The sequence below is a fragment of the Apodemus sylvaticus genome, chromosome 18 (genome assembly GCF_947179515.1).
Source record: "Apodemus sylvaticus chromosome 18, mApoSyl1.1, whole genome shotgun sequence".
NCBI classification, from domain to species: domain Eukaryota; kingdom Metazoa; phylum Chordata; class Mammalia; order Rodentia; family Muridae; genus Apodemus; species Apodemus sylvaticus.
In genome coordinates, this window is record NC_067489.1 from 8,326,894 (window position 1) to 8,346,002 (window position 19,109).

The following is a 19,109-nucleotide window of genomic DNA, read 5'->3' on the forward strand; positions in this document are numbered from 1 at the left end:
GGATTTCAAAGAAACTTTATAAGAACTTAATGAAGAATAATTTAATGTCAGAAAGTGACACTCATCATTTACTTCCAAGAAAAGCTGAGTTAAGACATGGTGGGCAGTCCACCTGAAACTGAGTCAACACAGTGCATCCACTCACAACCAGACCCTTCACATCTAACTTCCGCTGCTAGATGTGCTTATACAATAAAGCCTTTAAACTGCACAGATGTGTACATCAGAAAAGCTTTAAAATTGATACTGGCTAAACATCTGGCTGGTTGTGCTGTTTTAGACAGCACCACGCTCTCAGGGCGGGTGACATGTTTTCTTCTGCAGAAACCCCCTGCGAGGTGAGTAACCGTCAGTTCTAATGCGGTCTCACACACGACTGTGCAGGCAAGCTTTTGAATGTTGATACTGTTGTGGTCAGAGAGGAGGGATCATGTTTTTAGCTAACCAACTTATACTCTTGCTCTGTGGTACCTTTCCAACTTAAGATATATAACGAAGGCAGCTACGAGGAAATAAATACTGTTATGAGGTTATCATGTAGCACATACTGAAATTAACCCTGAGAGAAACGAGACAATGCTGTGAACCCACCCTAAGCATCTCCCTAGTTATCATCACTGTGCCTCGACTGCCCTCTGGCTTGCCATTCAAGAGATTAGATTAATTGCATCTAAATTATATTCCTGTTATTCACTTAACCATAAGAGCTAATTTATATAGACAGTACACCAATTTATCCTGATAGTGGGAGTGCAGCTGGGTTTCTATCAGTGTGAACAATAAGAAATTTTAATTTAAACTATTAAAAACCTCCCAGACAATTCAGACATCTTTGGAAGTCACGAACACACCGCTTCATCTGGGGCACAGGAGCGTGCAATCACTCTACGAGCAGCTAGTAGTGAGCACAAAGGGTGGACTCGTCTTTAGAATATAATGAACCGAGACATATATGGTGGTAGAGGAAGAGCCAAGGTCAGAATATAATTGCAATGAGCCTGCACTATACTGATGCATTTCCCCCTCCAAGGTCCTTTAATTTCTACCATCATGCCAATCACAGAGAGAATCTAGGCAAAAAATAAAACGTTATTGTACCCTGACTTCTCATTAACTGCTAGACAAACATTCACTTCCCACCCCAAAACAGGAGCACGGGGGAGATTTCCTTAGCACGCAGCTTAGTTTCTAGGAGCCGTTTGCCAGAGGGCGACAGAAGCTCCCACAGCAGCCTCCCTGCCACAGCACCCGGGACTCCAGCTTAGTACTTAAGAAAGCTCACAGCCCCTGCAAGGGGCGACATCCAGTCAGCTTCCTTGTATCACGAAGGTCATGGACGAGGCAAATGCTCACGTTACAGCATTTCAAAGGGCACTGGCTGGAGTTTCTCTGGCTAAATTCATCCCTAAGTATTCCATGTCTTTGATGTGAGTGGAACTGTTTTCTTTCTTTCATGTTGGCAGCATTTACTGAGCGCAGAGAAACAAGAGGTCCTGTCGCTGACTGGCAGTCTGCTGGTCTGAGAACCTTAGTACAATACACAGGCACACCTCCTTGCCCGGTGTATTTGTAGCAGTGCACACTGGGGTTTCTTTGTTATGATCATGTCACCTAAGATGGGCTAAGCTTACTTCTTCCTGTCTCTTCTACCGGACTGGATGCCGCTCCATTCTTGCCAGCATGAGCACACCACTGAGTAGGAGTGATATATGTACACACTGTCTTGTTCTTCATCCAGTCACAGGCAGGAGCTGTCCCAAAGCAAGAGCCTTTCTGGTGAAGGTCTCAGTGTTTTACCACCGAGTTGTGCTGACTGTCAACAGACGATTATCTCGCACCAACAGAGGAAACTGTAACCCTAAACTCTTATCATGCCTGCCACGACGGTAGACACTAGTCCGCACCTATGTAACTGCTGGGGTAAATCCCCTTGAGATAACAATGCTTTCAATATGTGGAATTCTAAAGTCTGCTTCCTGGTCTTAACTGGAGGCTTTCCACATCTACAGTCCTAAGAGATGTGGTCACACCTTTGTCTTGTGTGATACTACAATGGCCTCAATAGATGCCTCACAGATTTTCTTAATCACTGACAGATCCGCTGACCTGCTGGAGGTCCTGAGCACAGTCCTACTTCTCCATGAATCAGTCTGGGCAAGTTCTGAAAGATGGGAACTCTCAAGTTTTATTTAACAGGAAACTCTTCTTTCTCCATTTCCACTTGACACTTTCAGTGGTGGCAGAATTCCCAGTGGTGTTCCACTAAGCACCGTCACCTTCCGGCCTTCTCGTGAGGCGCTCACCTGCTGCTGTGGGACTCTGGCTGTCTGCAATTCTGCTATGACATGTCTCCTTGCTCCCTATGGAGCTGATCGCTACATCTGTCATCAACTGGAGCCTTTGTCTAGCACACATGCGGCCTGGTTTCAACCCACCCATCCCCACCTAAAAAGCTTCCTCTGTGCACCCACTTCTGTGGCAAACACCAGAGCTGCTGCCATGAATGCTCTACGTGGTGCGGTATCTCTGAATCTCAGCCTCTCAGCATATGTGGATATATGATACAGCTCTCATCATGCTTCTGGCTTTCCATTTTTTGTGCTGCTGATGACACTTTCGAGTGTGCTGTCCCTAGCCCTGTTCCCCCTGTCAAGCTCCTCTGGTTTGGTTACTTGGTTCTTTGTCAGGTATTTTTAGGAACATGTACATTGCCTCACACGTAACTACCTGCATTTCAAAAGGAAAATAGACACAAATGCAGTCGCTTGCTTCACTCAACTCCTCAGCACCAAGCTGACTAAGTTTATAAAATACCCATGTAAAAAGACAGCCCCTGGGCTGAGTCGCCAGGCCGGGAGAGCAGCCCACACTCCGCCATTAGTCTGCCTGTGAACACAGCCCACACCCCACCATCAGTCTGCCCGTGAGCACAGCCCACACCCCACCATCAGTCTGCCTGTGAACACAGCCCACACCCCACCATCAGTCTGCCGGTGAGCACAGCCCACACCCCACCATCAGTCTGTTATGAGCCTGCACATGCACTCACACCTCACCAAGCTCCCAGCACTGACACTGGAGGTGCGGACAGTCCCATTCAGAGGCGGTGGTAACGGCTACAATCAACTGCACTGGAAAGGTGGCAGCACACCCCTTAAGCCCAGGTCTCAGTACGTACTTCATGGTAAGTGTCCTCCAGCTCCCCATCATAGATCCATCGGTAGAGGAAGCTCAGAACGGGGTGAGACACTAAGCTCAGGATGTGCTGCACCAGGGACTTCATGTAGGGGTCTCCTGTCTTTGTATAGGCGTGGACAGCAGAGGCCAGCTCACCCCCTTTTCGTCCTAGGGGAAATAAGGAAAAAATACACAGAAATAGCCAAATTTGAATTCATGGCAAGCCAATAACTAAACACTAACCAAAGACAGCCAAATAGCAGAGACAAAGTGTATCTGATTTCTTCAATTAGTAAGGACTTCCTGTATTTAGCAACAGCAGCAGTGTGCCATGCAGCAGCCTGGGCATTAAGATAGTGTTTCTGGATTTACATATACTCAAGTAAGAGTCAGCCAAGAAGTTTTTCAGTTGTAAAGCTGACCAAGAGTGACCAGCTGCCCAGCCTAGACACTTGAGACTCACGCTTCACACTGCAATTTAGTTCACAATTTCGTCCTTTAGATCTAAGTACCCATGAGAAGCAGAGGGTCTAAGGATCAGCAGTGACAACTCTCAGGTGTGGCACACAGGCACAACTCCCTGCAGTCAGTACCATGCAGTGTGACACTGCTCATCAGCCAGAGCCTGGAGGACCCCTGAGGACGGCACAGAAGCAGCAGAAGCAGGTCCCAGCAACACAAGCACAGGAGTCAATGGTTTGTGTCAGAAGCTGAGGGTTTTATACAGACTGCTCTGATGTGTGAGTAGAAGGGCATGAGCAGACACCTAGGAATCCAGGAGCAGGTCTTACAGCTAAAGACCAAGCTAAAGACAAGACAGTTGCAAGACACAGAGCAGCCTCACACAGAACACCTCCTCCCCAACTTCAGCTCAGGGTAACGGCAGGCTGCCCCGTCCCAGGCTGCCCGTCCCAGGTTACTTTCCCTGTGAGCCTGCATCTATGAACTGCATCTATGATCTGTTTGTTGTTCCCTCAGCCACAGCAGAATCACAGGCCCTCCCTACAGACACATTTTGCACTCAAGTATGTCTAGAAGCACAGAAAAGAGAAGCTCAGGAGACCTTGGCAGTGATCCACCAGCGCAGCAAGGGTCTTTAATCTTATTTTGGGGTCATATGTCCAAACCAGGAGGCGCCGCAGTGTGAGGCTACTCTCTAGCCCCAAATTCACACCCTGATCATCTTCTAGCTGGAGCTAAAAAACAACAGGGAAAGGTTAAGTAGAAGTGAGTGAGTGAGTGAGAACAGCCCAACACCCCTTCCCCACACAAGCCGAGAACGAGGCCACAGCTACGCTAACAATACAGTCTCGGCTTTGTGAAGCTACGGCACTCTTAGGCTACATACACGTAGCCTTCATAGGGTAGGCAGGACCCTGAAATGAAGAAGTAATAGGCTCTGGGGTGCAATGAGCAAATCTTGTACTACCAAAGTGATTACTATTGTATAAGTATGAAGTGACAAATCCTCTCTACATTCTTGATTTTCTAATTCTTGAAACTTGAAGGACTCACGGGGGATGTCCTTACCTGGGAGTGCAGAACGGAGAGGAGCCGGTAGTATTCTTTGAGCTCTTGGTGCAACGCGGCACAAAAACTCTGTGGGAAGAATGAGCAAGGTTAAAGCAAACACACATACACACACACACACACACACACACACACACACACACGCACGCACGCACACCTCACTCTGCAGAGCAAACACGCCTTCCATGGGGCTCAGTGCAACTGCAATCCTGGACTGTAGCATCTATTTTGATTACAAGAAGCTTGAACCTTGCAGAAAAGAACTGGGGATGTGTGGGTCACTTCAGAGGACGACCCTTCAGCATGGCATCCTTCAGAAGTTTTTATACCTACAATAACTTCCTTGAATGCTTTCCAAGCATCGGGAACTTCTACCCACCCCAGTCCTGATGTGGTTTACTTTCCCACCCAGAGCCTGAAACCTGCTCTGCATCTCCAACCTGGACTAAAGACCCTGTCACAGTGGTAAAGAAGGGCCCGTCGGCCTGCAGCCCAGCAATAAGACCCCTTCTGCATGATCCCGAGGTGATAAACAGAGCACGCAGTCCAAAGTCTGTCTGCAACACGAGCTACCATAAACAGACCAGAAGGCTGAAGCCCGACCTCATTAAATAAGCATGCAGGCTCCACGGCTCCCTGCAGACCTTAGTGCAATGCACAAGCTCATAAATTATGGGCCTATTTTACCACACAGAAGCACGAAATGCCCTTTTAGCTTTAAAAATGAACATAAAATACAAGATACCCTTCTGGTTAAAAAATGAACAGAAAATGATCATTTTAATCTCTTGTAATTATAAAAATGAGCACAAAACACACTAACTTAGGACATACAGCAACACTTTAAAAGTCAGACTTACAAGATGAACTGCCCCAACCTAAGGAACCACAAAGACCTTTGAGTGAAGACCTGGGCTCCCAAGGAAGTCCGACACTTGCAAAGCTCCCACCATCACCACCACACACATACTCTGACAGGTTTTAAATACAGAAATAATTGGCACAGGGGCACAGAAATCCTTACTAAACTAGTAGTTTCCCTAATGTTCACAGAGGCAGCAATGTGGAATTTGTTCAGGAAGAACATCACCTGTGCAAAACAACTACCCCAAGCTCCAAGAGGGCAGAACCACAACCTACACAAGGTTAAAAAGTAAAGTACAAACAGTTTACCAAGTGATTATGAGCTCACACTGCCGCCTGACGCAGAAAATGCGAACCTGCAGACCACACAGCTGCAGTCACTGGTGGGTCCATAAGTGCATTCCCCTCCCACAGCCAGAGGGGAGCTGGGCCAGCTGGGCTTGCCAGAGGAACGCTGGAAACTGTCCTAGGAGCCAGTGTCCCTCTGCACAATCCCACCCCATGCTGAGTCTGAGAAGGGTTCTGCTGAGCATCAGTAGAATGTGCAGAGCAATGACCCAAGACAATAGGCACAAAGGACGACACCCCAGCAGGGATACAGATCACCCCAAGAGCACTCAAGCAGTCCAATATGGGCAGCCATATCGCCTTGACCAGCAGCAGAACAAGAGACAGAAAAGGCTTCAGTACAGGAGTCACTTGCACCCCTCCAGTGTCAGAGCACTCTAAGATAAACGCTGGTGTTACAACTCATGCTTCTGCAATATTAACAGTATTAACAGGCGTTACAACTCATGCTTCTGCAGTACTAACAGTATTAACAAACACCACCCTGTTATGGTCACTAAGATAAGAAAACAGACTTCAATACCTGTACTGAAGTGTCACCTGAAGTGAAGGTGAGACACTTACGACACTACTTACAGTGGTAAAATATCTACAACACACATCTGACAACTTGTTAATACCAGCACTTGTGTTAAGCCAGCACTGGGTCAGCTCCTACAAGGCTCCTCAGATCCCCAAGCAGTACAACTTCCAGTGCCAAGGCCCCACTGCAGCCCTGGGCCCTGCGCACACTGTCAGTGTGCTGAGGGAGCTGCACTGTCATCGCTGCAGCACTGCTCACACAGTGTGCTGAGGGAGCTGCACTGTCATCACTGCAGCACTGCTCACACAGTGTGCTGAGGGAGCTGCGCTGTCATCACTGTAGCACTGCTCACACAGTGTGCTGGGGAAGCTACACTGTCATCACTGTAGCACTGCTCACAGTGTGCTGAGGGAGCTGCACTGTCATCACTGCAGCACTGCTCACACAGTGTGCTGAGGGAGCTGCACTGTCATCACTGCAGCACTGCTCACACAGTGTGCTGGGGAAGCTACACTGTCATCACTGTAGCACTGCTCACAGTGTGCTGAGGGAGCTGCACTGTCATCACTGTAGCACTGCTCACACAGTGTGCTGAGGGAGCTGCACTGTCATCACTGCAGCACTGCTCACACAGTGTGCTGAGGGAGCTGCACTGTCATCACTGTAGCACTGCTCACAGTGTGCTGAGGGAGCTGCACTGTCATCATTGCAGCACTGCTCACACAGTGTGCTGAGGGAGCTGCACTGTCATCACTGTAGCACTGCTCACACAGTGTGCTGAGGGAGCTGCACTGTCATCACTGCAGCACTGCTCACACAGTGTGCTGAGGGAGCTGCACTGTCATCACTGTAGCACTGCTCACAGTGTGCTGAGGGAGCTGCACTGTCATCATTGCAGCACTGCTCACACAGTGTGCTGAGGGAGCTGCACTGTCATCGCTGCAGCACTGCTCACACAGTGTGCTGGGGGAGCTGCGCTGTCATCGCTGCAGCACTGCTCACACAGTGTGCTGGGGGAGCTGCACTGTCATCGCTGCAGCACTGCTCACACAGTGTGCTGAGGGAGCTGCACTGTCATCACTGCAGCACTGCTCACACAGTGTGCTGGGGGAGCTGCACTGTCATCGCTGTAGCACTGCTCACACAGTGTGCTGGGGGAGCTGCACTGTCATCGCTGCAGCACTGCTCACACAGTGTGCTGGGGGAGCTGCACTGTCATCGCTGCAGTACTGCTCACACAGTGTGCTAGGGGAGCTGCATTGTCATCGCTGCAGTACTGTTCACACAGTGTGCTGGGGGAGCTGCACTGTCATCGCTGCAGCACTGCTCACAATAGCCAAATGTGGAAGCATATGTCAGTCAAAGAGCAAGACATCCATGCCATGTCTTCCATGCAACAAGAAAGAAGTGAGACTGTCATACAGTCTTTCACACGTTCTCCTAGACACAACTACAAGGAAAGCAAGAAAAGGCAATGGATTCTGCCTCTGTGCTAAAGGCCCTGGCCCCGCTAGGCCTGCTTTTAATGTCAGCCCTCAGAGGATGGCAATGGCCAGCAATGGCCAGCGGGCCAATTCCTTGGACAGAACCAAGAGGAAACTGCTCGACTCAAGACCAGGAGCTAACTACAGTCTCTCTTCACCTTCTGTTATAGAAAAAAACTATGGTGAATGAACAGAATCTGTGCAAGGTGGCATGCAATCAAACATTAAGCCTCACTTCAAAGTCACATTCGTGACCACCAGCCACACTGCCATGCTGTGCTCCTGGTCACTAGTCACGCTGCCCCTGGCACACCCCTGTCACCAGCCATACTGCCCTGCCATCTTCCTGGTCACTAGTCACACTGCCCTGCCACACTCCTGGTCACTAGTCACACTGCCCTGCCACACTCCTGGTCACTAGTCACACTGCCCTGCCACACTCCTGGTCACTAGTCACGCTGCCCTGCCACACTCCTGTTGCGAGCCATGCTGCCCTGTGTCATGTTCCCCACCAGCAGGCACACTGCAGCAACTCTCTGTGCTGTCTCTGTGAGCCTCTCAGTAAATTTCTGTCAATAATGTTTGCAGCAATTCCTACTTAATAATCCAACTGAGATCAAAGCATGGACCAGTAAACTTGTCCACGAGGCTGGCTGGGGCTTTGGAAGTGTCCCACACTCACTTTTATATCTGCTGTTTCCTCAAGATCCAGCAGTCAGGAGGCAAAGGTGCCTGTTTCAAGTGACACTACAGTAGGTCCCGTCTGTGCCCACCATGGACACCCTGGCAATGGCACAGCACAAGGTCCCTCTGTACCCACCGTAGACACCCTGGCAGTGACAGCAGGAGGTCCCTCTGTACCCACCGTAGACACCCTGGCAGTGACAGCAGGAGGTCCCTCTGTGCCCACCGTAGACACCCTGGCAGTGACAGCAGGAGGTCCCTCTGTGCCCACCATAAATACCCTGGCAGTGACAGCAGGAGGTCCCTCTGTGCCCACAGTAGACACCCTGGCAGTGACAGCAGGAGGTCCCCCTTCCCACATCTGTAGCATTAGAACTGTGGGGCACCTGAAGATCTGGTTATACCCTGGGACCTTTCCTTACCCAGAGGCAGCAGTGAGGGCTACAGGGCAGGCCCAAGCCCTGCCACTTCAAAGTCCCTCCCTCTCTCAGGCTCTGTCCTCTGGCCTTGAAGAACGTCCCTCTGCCACTACCCCAGCAGTCCGCAGAGCCCGCACACTCCCAGTGGGCCCTACCTGACACTTTGCTCAAGAAGAGCCTGACAGTGACGTCACACTCAGCCCTGAAGGAGACTAATGAAGATGAACGAACATACCTGACCTACGAGTCCAAACGAGCGGTCCAGGCTCCTCTGGTCAGCATACTTTCTGATCTTATTATGCAGCCATCCCAACTCAGCAAGCCGGACTGCCGTGTCCCTCAAAGACTTATTTAAGTTTGCCTAAAAAGTGAGCACAGATAGTCAACCCTCCAAGTGAACAGCTGTCCTCCTCACTGGCCCCGGCCACTTGTCCTAATATGCCGATATTAAACATGAACACCAAAGTCAGCTACGTCACTAGCACGCCACCGAGGCCGAGAGCACAGCGGCAGGGAGCTACGGCTCCAGGCTCCAGGCTCCCACTGCCGCTCTGTGCAGGAGCACTCTGGGGCGTGCCCGCCAAGGACTGGGGGACGGGATGACCTCTGTCTCGCTGAGAAGAGCTGAGAGCAGGGCAGACACTCACAGGAGCAGGTCTGTAGGAAGACTGCGTCAAGAAGGCACTACTGCAGAGGGACCGTGACAGATCACATCCGCCACAAACGGCCAGGGCAACAAGTCAAGTCAGGCTACCAACTTGTTTGGTGCCAAGTGTGCCCAGCCCCAGGCATGGCGCTGGCGAGGCCCTGGGCCTGGACTCTCTCGCTGGCGCCACAGCAGTTCTGGTAGCATACCTTCGCCTCCACTTTGTAACAGTTCTCAGCATTGCTCAGTTTGATGTTTTTGCCATCGATGCCCTGGAACACGTAGAGAATGTCTCTCACGAGGGCTGCTTCAGTGACTTCCAATGTGCCTGCAACATGAGGTGTAAGACAGTGAGGGCGCTCTCCACGTGAACTGAGTCGCAGGACTGATGACTGCATGTTACACACGTGCTCCCAGACCATACAGATCAACTCGGAAAGTGAGCTCAGGAAGCAAAGGAAATGCCAGACAGAAAGGCGTGGTTTCCTGAGGGGGCGGTGCTCCTACAGGGTCCCCCTGAAGGTCTCTGAGGACAAGCTGCCCTGTGACCATCAGACAGATAACAATATAAGTGAATCAGAGGGAGTTCTGTAATTCCAGCTTACTACGTGGTGAGAACAGGAACAGAATCCTCCTAACACCACAAGAAACAGAGTTTATAGCTCAGAAAAGACACCAGCTTCCCCAGTTCTTCTGAACAAATATCACAATAAACTTAAGTTGTTAGGCAAAACTGAGGGCAAGGAAGCAGAACACCTAGAACCCAGGCTGCTGAGGGAAGCCAGAGCCGGTCAGGAGGAGTCAGCACTCACAGCATGGCAGAGGGCAGCTCAGGCTCCTCTTCCCGCTGTGCAGAGGAAGGCCACAATGTCCCTCCAACCCACATGGCATCCCACCCGTTCCCGCTAATGGGGCTTGTCTTAGTCAGGGTTTCTATTCCTGCACAAACATCATGACCAAGTTTCAAGTTGGGGAGGAAAGGGTTTACTCAGCTTACACTTCTGCATTGCTGTTCATCACCAAAGGAAATCAGCACTAGAACTCAAGCAGATCAGGAAGCAGGAGCTGATGCAGAGGCCATGGAGGGATGTTCCTTATTGGCTTGCTTCCCCTGGCTTGCTCAGCTTGCTCTCTTATAGAACCCAAGAGTACCAGCCCAGGGATGGCACCACCCACAAGGGGCCCTCCCCACTTGATCACTAACTGAGAAAATGCCCCACAGTTGGATCTCATGGAGGCATTTCCTCACCTGAAGCTCATTTCTCTGTGATAACTCCATCCTGTGTCAAGTTGACACATGAAACTAGCCAACACAGGGCTCCTCGGCTTCTTTCCCCTGTCCATCCTGGTGTGGGCGGGATGTACTGCTCCAGCACTCACGCCAGACTCACCGAGCCTTCCTCAAGAGGAGGCCTCCCCTATTCCAAAGGCCTACCTCCATCTTCTACAGAGGCTGTGCCCCACCCCCACCCCCTACCCTGTGGTTGGTTTCACAAGCATACATCATCCACCCGCTTACTTTGTGTAATTCTCTGCTCCAAATATATCTCTTACAAGCAGCAGGTAGACTGGAACGGCTGAAAAGATGCCTCTATCAAGTACCCGGGATTAAAGCAGCCATGCTGCTGTTGTTCCCACTCAGCCCACTGCCCGCCCGGCCGGCCTTCTCATCTGTCCCCTCCGGCTAGATGGAGGGCACGGCTGTGAAGGCTGAGGACAGAGCTCTGGCTTGCTCCACACACACACGCCTGGCCCTGAGTACCCACCCTTACACATGGCAGGATAGCGTGGTTGAGAAGGCTGTCCGTGGGGACAGCTGCATGGACAAAGGCGTTCATATCCCTTGGGCTACAAATGGCACTGGCCCCTTGGCTGCCCTAAGGAGAGGAAGCAGCAGCCACAGCCTCAGGAGCGGCAGACCATGAGCCAAATGCAGAGCCCACTTCTAAGAACTAGCAACTCAGTACTGGTAACCCACAAACACTGCCGCATGAGGCACACCCACGGAAGACACTCCCAACTCCCTGGCAATCTAACACAACTGTCAATCCCTTACTAAGGCCTTCACCTCACAGCACAGGAACTGTCAATGAGTTTCCCTCACAGAGTGCACAGTACTGTGCTAATACTAGCACCACAAACAGATGGACACCACCCTCCACAGAGGTTGGACTGGACACAAGTGACCTTCCTGACGATCCATGTAGCTTCCCCAAGGGACAACAGACTGAGATGGGGAGGGAACAGGACAAGGAGGCAGAGAGGGACCAGGCTAGCCAGACACCAGCGGCCAACTCACAAGGTGCCTGGCCACAGCAGGGACCCCGGATTTCATCCCGTGAACACCAAGGAATTGCTACAGATGAGGTGTTGGCTTCTAAATGACAAAACACATCTTACCACCCGGATCCCCTTCTCTCCTTGACCTTGTCAGGTTTCGAGAAAGAGCATTTGGGAGACCCTTGGAGGTAGGGGTTTGTGAAGAAAGCTGATTTCCGGTCAGAGTCCACGCCAGACGAGGCCCCAACTGCTGTCGCAGGCCATCACCCACTCCAGGAACTTGATGAGACTGTCTAGAGAAAGTAAGAAAGAAACATTTGTGGCTTCAAATAAGAAGACCAGAGACAAAAAACATTCTTAGGAATTTTCCTTATGTTATTACCCTAACTACATTACTTTATAAATCTAATACAGGACTCTCCAGAACCACGTGTGCCCATAACAGTCGGTTCCCGGTCCCCTGCACTGTCCCTGGACACCAACCCAGTTTTCAGACCAACTCCCAACTGGACATCTCAGCCAATGTCCATACTCTCCGATTTCTCCCCCACACACAGCACACCCCAGGCCTACACAGAAGCAGCCTGAACTCCTACACTAGTTCAAGTCCAAGATCACCCTTGCAATCACTCATTCAACATTTCCTGAGCTGATAGGGCCTGGGCCCCGTCCATCTGTGGTCACCAGCCCCCTCCCCACCCTGTGTGCATACTATACTGCAGTTTAATCCATTTGAAAAATATATTAATACATAAAATGAAAGGCAAAAGGAACCCAGAAAATACCTGACAGTTGCTCTGTGAAAATCTAAGGACCTGATGTTTATGCCTAGTACAACGGTAACACAAGTACTGCTTCTCAGAACTCAAAACAGCTGCAGGCGCTCACCTGCACCTGCTATCCTAGGGGTCTGCACACAGTGCTCTGGGGGACTTCCCTCAGTATGAGAAGAACTACCAGTCCTGTCCTACACTACCCTTGGTGGATACAGGCTTAGCAACAGCATTCAGTTGAAAAAAATGTAAACATAAAAGCCTAATTCTGCTCAAAATTGTCTGTACAACTCTTCAAGATGGCAATAAGTACTCTAAATTCTAAGGTCACAGACGAGACCCTCTCAGCTAAATATGGTCCTTGGGTCAGTTGTTTAAGTGCTGGCTCGTCACAGAGCAATCTGTGTGTGGTACACATGGTCCACCCTCAATACCATCTGTGCTAGTTTAGAACCCGAAGGGACATGTGATTCCACCAAGCTCATATGGAGGGCATCACGCTTTTGATTCTCTGATCGACGCTCCTCTGGAAATCATCAATTCTGTCCCACTGTGGTCACCCGGAATGACAGTGGCAAGGAGCTCACCCTGCCTGCTTAGCCATCCTCTCTGCTCACAGCACGGAGCGAGAGTCTGAAAACCACACCTAAGGAGGATTCTCCCTGCTACTTCTTAGAGAAGCTTGCTAAAACCCTGGGAACAGACCTAACACTGAGAGCCACCGACACCCAGCAGCATGAGTGGGACGCGCAGAAGCCCCTAGATGCTTCTTGTTCTTATGATTCTATCCTGTGCGCGCGCGCGTGCGTGTGTGTGTGTGTGTGTGTGTGTGTGTGTGTGTGTGAGCTCAATTACCCGGGAAGGAAAGGCTGCACAGGCGTGGGGCCACTGAGGCCGCACAGGCCGATACTGCTGATGCCGCTGCTGCCCAAGCTGCCGGAGCTCTGCGCCTGCGTGCTGCGGTCCTGGTAGTTCAGTGGGAGGGTCTGAGGCCTGGCGTAGTAGTAAGGCGTCGAGTGGGCATCTCTTGGTAGCGCTTGTGCAAATAATGAAGCACAACTAGTTACCTGAAAGGAGGTGCAGTGTAAACACACAGGCAGGAAGCTGCAGGGCGCTATTCCTACGCTATTTCTGCAACTGGGTTTGAATTTCACACTTATGCAAACAAGCCAATGAAACTTTCTGAAATTGCATAATTGACAGTATCAGGCATTCTCTAGACTTCAACATAAAACACAAACAAGTTTATAAGTCAATCACTGCTACGTAATAAGGAGCTTGGAACAAATCCTCCATGCACGCTCCTCAGCTTCTTGCTGGTCAGATGTGTGCAGCACGTCCGACTGTACCAGACCCCACAGCAGAGGAGCCATCCTGTTAGGGCTTCACAGCAGGAAGCCTGTGGTACGTATGACGGGACAGATGCTCCCAGCTCAGGAACTGCAGACTCCAGGCGGATGGATGGTCCCAATTCCTTTGAACTTGGGCTGCACACTGCTGCATCAGAACAGTAATTTGGAAACACAGCTTCTGGAAGCTGCCGTCGAAAAAGAAACGGCATGGCTGCCAGGCTCTGGTGGGCCTCTGCTCGTCTCCCACTATCTTCCTTCCTATGACCCATGGTCTAGCCTTCCCTCATGACCCGGCTGCTGGCTCACCCACCTTGCCGGCTTGCTTGCGAGGATCCTCACTAAGGTTCAGCAAGAGGTAGAGGATTGACCATTTATTTTTCAAAACTCCCTGTTTGGATAAAAAATAGTATTACAAGAGCTATTTATCAACTTTGTTTTATTTTCTCTCCTACACTTATTTCCATTTTAAAGTTCACCTGTTGACATTGAATCTGAGCTCACTTCATGGGTCAAGCAGGGCACCACCCCTCAGGAGACTGCACACGATCAGTCTTCTCCGGGACCAACACCTCCAGGTTCTTATTGCCGTGGAAACAAATCCCCAAGTTACCCTTCTTTGGATTAGTAAAATTTACCTAACACACTAATGATAAAAGTAATTACCAAAAACTCTGTGAATTGAGCTGGGCATGCTGGCACACACCTTTAATCCCAGTGCTCAGGAGGCAGAGATAAGCAGATCTCTGTGAGTTCGAGGTCAGGCAGGACTACGTTCTGTTAACCCTGTCTCTAGGGGTAAAAGTGAACTGGTTTTCTTGGTCGACGTCCCACTTGGAGCAGAAAGGAGTGTTATGGAAAGAGAAGACAAGAACGGAAAGAACTCCACCCTGGTGAGAACCCAGATGCTTCTAACAGAACAGACACGCAGCAATTTGCACAGCTGGAGAGGGTCCCAGGATTCTCCAGGAATCCGGCCATGAGGAACAGAAACCATGAACAGAGCTATAGACTAGAACTGGGACAGACACTGCAAACAGAATGGCAGGAGCTGCTCCGCACTAGGGAAAGGGCGGCAGCCTTTGCTGTGCTCCTCAGGACATGGCTGTTCATCCAGAGAGGGATGGAGTGGATGGAGGACACGAAGGAAGGCCGCAGCAGCCTGAAAGGAGACAGGCCTCACAGGGTCAGTGTCTTGTGAGGACCCTGTGTGCCCCACACGTCCTCCCTCCCCCAACCCCCATTCTTCCCACCTCAGTCTCCCCAGTTCTGAGATACAGGAGGGTGCCACCACACTGCTGTGACCACAGGGGACAGGTGTTGACAGCCAGGTGAAGAGGTATAGATAGGAACAGGAAACCAAGAGACTGCAGCAGCTGGGAAGCTACCAATCCAAGGAACCAAGATGGCTTCACCAGGGCCCCAGGACAGGACAGAAGACACCATCAAGCCACAGTTCACCCTCGCCTCCATCCCCCACACCCCGCTGCCTCCATCCCCCTCACCCCCACTACCTCCCCGGAACTACGGCCAGTTCTAGCTGAAGCTCAGATGGTGTCAAGCAATCAACCTGGGGGAGCAAAGAGGATAAGGGCAACCATTCTAGCAGGGCCAAGGGCTGAGCTCCCACAGCCAGCCCTCAGAACCAGACTCCTCAGATTCCTATCAGAAGGGCCTTGATCCAGACACGGCATTCCGCACCGGATGCCCAGTGTGCACAAAAGCATCATCCTAAAGTGAAGGGGTATGATAGCAAGGTTTCCCCAGCATTTGTCTTAACTCATCAGCCCCAGCTGCACACAGGCTTCATCCCCAGACAACCATGTATTGGCCACACTGGAACCCAGCTCAACCGGCCCCCTTACGTCACAGTGGATCCTCCCTGGCCTCCTTGAGTCCTCCTCCCACAGCACCCACGGCATACACAGCAAACGAGAAGCCCCCACTGAACAGAGAACAGGACAAAGGAGTACCCATGAGCCCTGCACTTTGAAGAGCTGGATTTCTTCTTCTTTTTAATCAGAAAGATAGACTGGCTATTTATCTGGGCATATTTCCTGCTTTAGTATTAGGCCATTGTTTCCAACTGTTAAATAATTGTTCATTTCCAGAATGAAGAATTCAACTAGGTGTGTTCTGTGGGCTCGTGTAGGAGGCTGGCCACCATTTCTAACAATGTTTAGGAGCCAGCTGACGTGGCTTATGCCTGTAATCCCAGAACTGGGGAGACTGGAGCAGAAAGGCCAACCTGGGCCACATGGTGAGCTTCTGCACAGCCTGGGTTAAACAGTTAAAGACTATCCAAAAGAGGGGGGGGGGGAAGGGCAAGCAAGCAAGCACAGGGATAACCAGAGTTGCAAACAAACTTTTAGGAAACAAACTTCTTACATTTCAATTTCCCAAGTGCACCTCCATCCTGTGGAGGAGCCAGAGACACCACAGGCTTCACTGCATAAAGCCATCTCTGGGATCCCAGAAGGCCGTGCTGCTCCTACCTACAGCACAGTAAATGCCCGGGTCCCAACTCAAGTATGGAGACTGAAGACAAGCAAAAGTGGTACTCCAGTTTGAAACCATCCCCTGGAAGGCACAGGCTGCACAGGAAGCTCTCGTGCCTTCCTTCTGAAGCACTTGCCCAGACGAAGACGAACTCCTCCCTCCCGTGAGGAAGTAGAGGAAGCAGCAGTGAGGGGCAAGCTCCTGGCAGGCACGGGCTCATTTCCAGGGCACGAAGAGGGGAGGGCTGGGAGAACTCTGGCTCAGTCTCCACAGCCTTGGGCTGACAAGACCTGCTGAGCAAACATGAACTGTCTGGGTCCTTACTCTTTCTGAGGAGGGGGCAGAGTGCTAGGTGTACTCAGTTGCTTATGGTCAGAAACCACAAAATCTACCTTGGGGCACAACTATCTCTGACAGAAGCTGACAGATCTTTATCAAAATATTAGCTTGGGAAGATATTTCCCTTTAGTTATCATGATAGCAATAAAATGAGCTCAGAGACAACTGCATCAGCCAGGGGAGCTTCTGCTGTGACAGGGCCAGGTCTGGACACCCACGGTAATGTCAATACAAACTGGAGGGTCCAATTCCTATGCAACAGGACACACATCAGAAGCTTAACAGGAAGTCCAGCTAACACTTTAATACTGAACCTCTCAGGCGAAAGCCTGTCTACACCTAAAAGCCATCAACAGTCACAGGGACAGCAATCGCGGGGACAGCAATTGCGGGGACAGCAATCGCGGGGACAGCAATCGCAGGGACAGCACCAGGGGTCTCCAAGCATCCTAGAGCCACTCTCCACTCCCGGACTCTCAGAAGACCTCACTGTACCTGCGAATGAAGCTTTCTGTGGAGCTCTGAAAACAGTGTGGCGTCCGCTTCTCTCCTTTGTCGAATAACTGAAAGTTTAGAAAAGGAATTAATTAAGTCTATTAGTTGCACACACCACAGCTCAGGGTTAGGAAAGTCACTGCACCTACGCTAACAAACTGGGGCGTGCTGGAAAGAATCCTGAGCCCAAGAATGCAAAGAACAGTACGAGGAGACTTTTAGCAATATTGGTTTGGTCAGCTTGCCTTGCTTCTCTGACATATGTAAAACATGGAGACTCTGGGGCTGGGATGGAGAGAGGACTGACTACATACAGATCCACAGTGAGGCAAACTCCCTTCGACCCTACTAACTAACTGAAAATACAGGGACCTGGAGAGAGGGATGGAGAGTGACGTTATCTAGAAAATTATAAATTCACATGATCAGTAAACATGACAGTTTATCTGACTTAAAAAGCCACATTCTAGCCAGGTGTGGCTTTAACCCTAGCACTCAGAAGGCAGAGGCAAGTGGATCTTTGTAAGCTCAAGGCCGGCTTTACTGACTAGCCAAGGCTACACAGGGATGAGACCTTGTCCACCCACCCCCAACAAAGTCATATTCCAACATTCTTGCCAAGATGTGCAGAAGTATTCCATCTCGCTTCAGTATAAAATAATCACTGTTTCAAACTAAATGTCCATCCATTAATATCATTATTAATTTTATTTTCAATATTATTTTATTGTTCATTTATCATTCTTGATTATTATGTGTCTTCCTTGAAACTCTACAGTAATGACTTCATTGTGCCACACACTGGCAATAAGCTCACCAGGAGGCCATGAAATCAAATTGACAAAGGAAATTATGTTTCTATGACACCAGTCAGGGTTCTTGGTAGTAATCTAGAGTATAAGCAACCTGGAGCTCATGAAAAGAATTCACCCTTCCATGAAAAACTTGACAGGCACAAAAGGAAAGTAAGCTTCAGTATTTAACAGGCTAAATACTCACTGTTATTTTTTTACTTATTTAACTAGTGAGATAGGACCTAAGAGCCAGGGGTGGGGGTGCCTGTAACCTCCACCAGTACCAAACCCCGATCTTTCAGTTGCAGGAATCACTCTGATCTGCTTTAGCACACCTGATTTACAGGGGTCAGTGTCCTTCTGCCTTGGGGCCCTAAGAACGCCAAGGCAGCCCACAGGCGCACATTCCTAGCTTCTGGGGAGGGGAGGTGGGAGGACAGCAGTCTGAAGCAGCCTGGCCATGAGAAGCGGACTGCACTGAAAACAGCCCCGGCTCTGGTGTCTGAGAAGGGAGCAGCATGACTCACGGGACAACGTGGCAGCACACAGAGCAGGGCGTGCTGAGCAGAGATGGCTCCTCAGCCGGGCAGGAAGCAGGGGGTGGTATGAGACTTCATTCAACACATGCATTCCTTGGGATGGTAGGCCTTGACAGTCTGTGCATCATCTGTTTCTGGGATGTATTTTCCCACCACTGCTTTCCAACCATAGTTGACTATGGGTAACTTAAAACCACACAGTAAAGCAACTGACAAAGAGGACCACGGCAGGCCACCATTCCAGTGCTGGGTCCTTAGAGTCACACTGCTCAAGTCCTCAATGGGTAAAGGCACTAGATCCAATCATTGTGGGGCCACAGGCTCCACTCCCTGACTCTGTTAAGCTCTGACAGATAACATCCACAG

The 19,109-nt window shown here is 50.4% G+C and overlaps 1 protein-coding gene across 1 annotated transcript in view; it reads right to left on the reverse strand.

Annotated features, from left to right (window-relative positions):
* Tubgcp3 (tubulin gamma complex associated protein 3) overlaps positions 1–19,109 on the reverse strand; it is a 64,655-nt gene that overhangs the window by 34,657 nt on the left and 10,889 nt on the right. The window contains exons 3-11 of the mRNA XM_052162059.1: positions 17,411–17,478; positions 14,391–14,468; positions 13,584–13,795; positions 12,076–12,248; positions 9,885–10,003; positions 9,265–9,390; positions 4,708–4,776; positions 4,241–4,373; positions 3,179–3,345 (exon numbers count right to left, since the gene is read on the reverse strand). Of these exons, the coding sequence (XP_052018019.1) occupies positions 3,179–3,345; positions 4,241–4,373; positions 4,708–4,776; positions 9,265–9,390; positions 9,885–10,003; positions 12,076–12,248; positions 13,584–13,795; positions 14,391–14,468; positions 17,411–17,478 (1,145 nt within the window). The remainder of the gene's footprint in view (positions 1–3,178; positions 3,346–4,240; positions 4,374–4,707; positions 4,777–9,264; positions 9,391–9,884; positions 10,004–12,075; positions 12,249–13,583; positions 13,796–14,390; positions 14,469–17,410; positions 17,479–19,109) is intronic.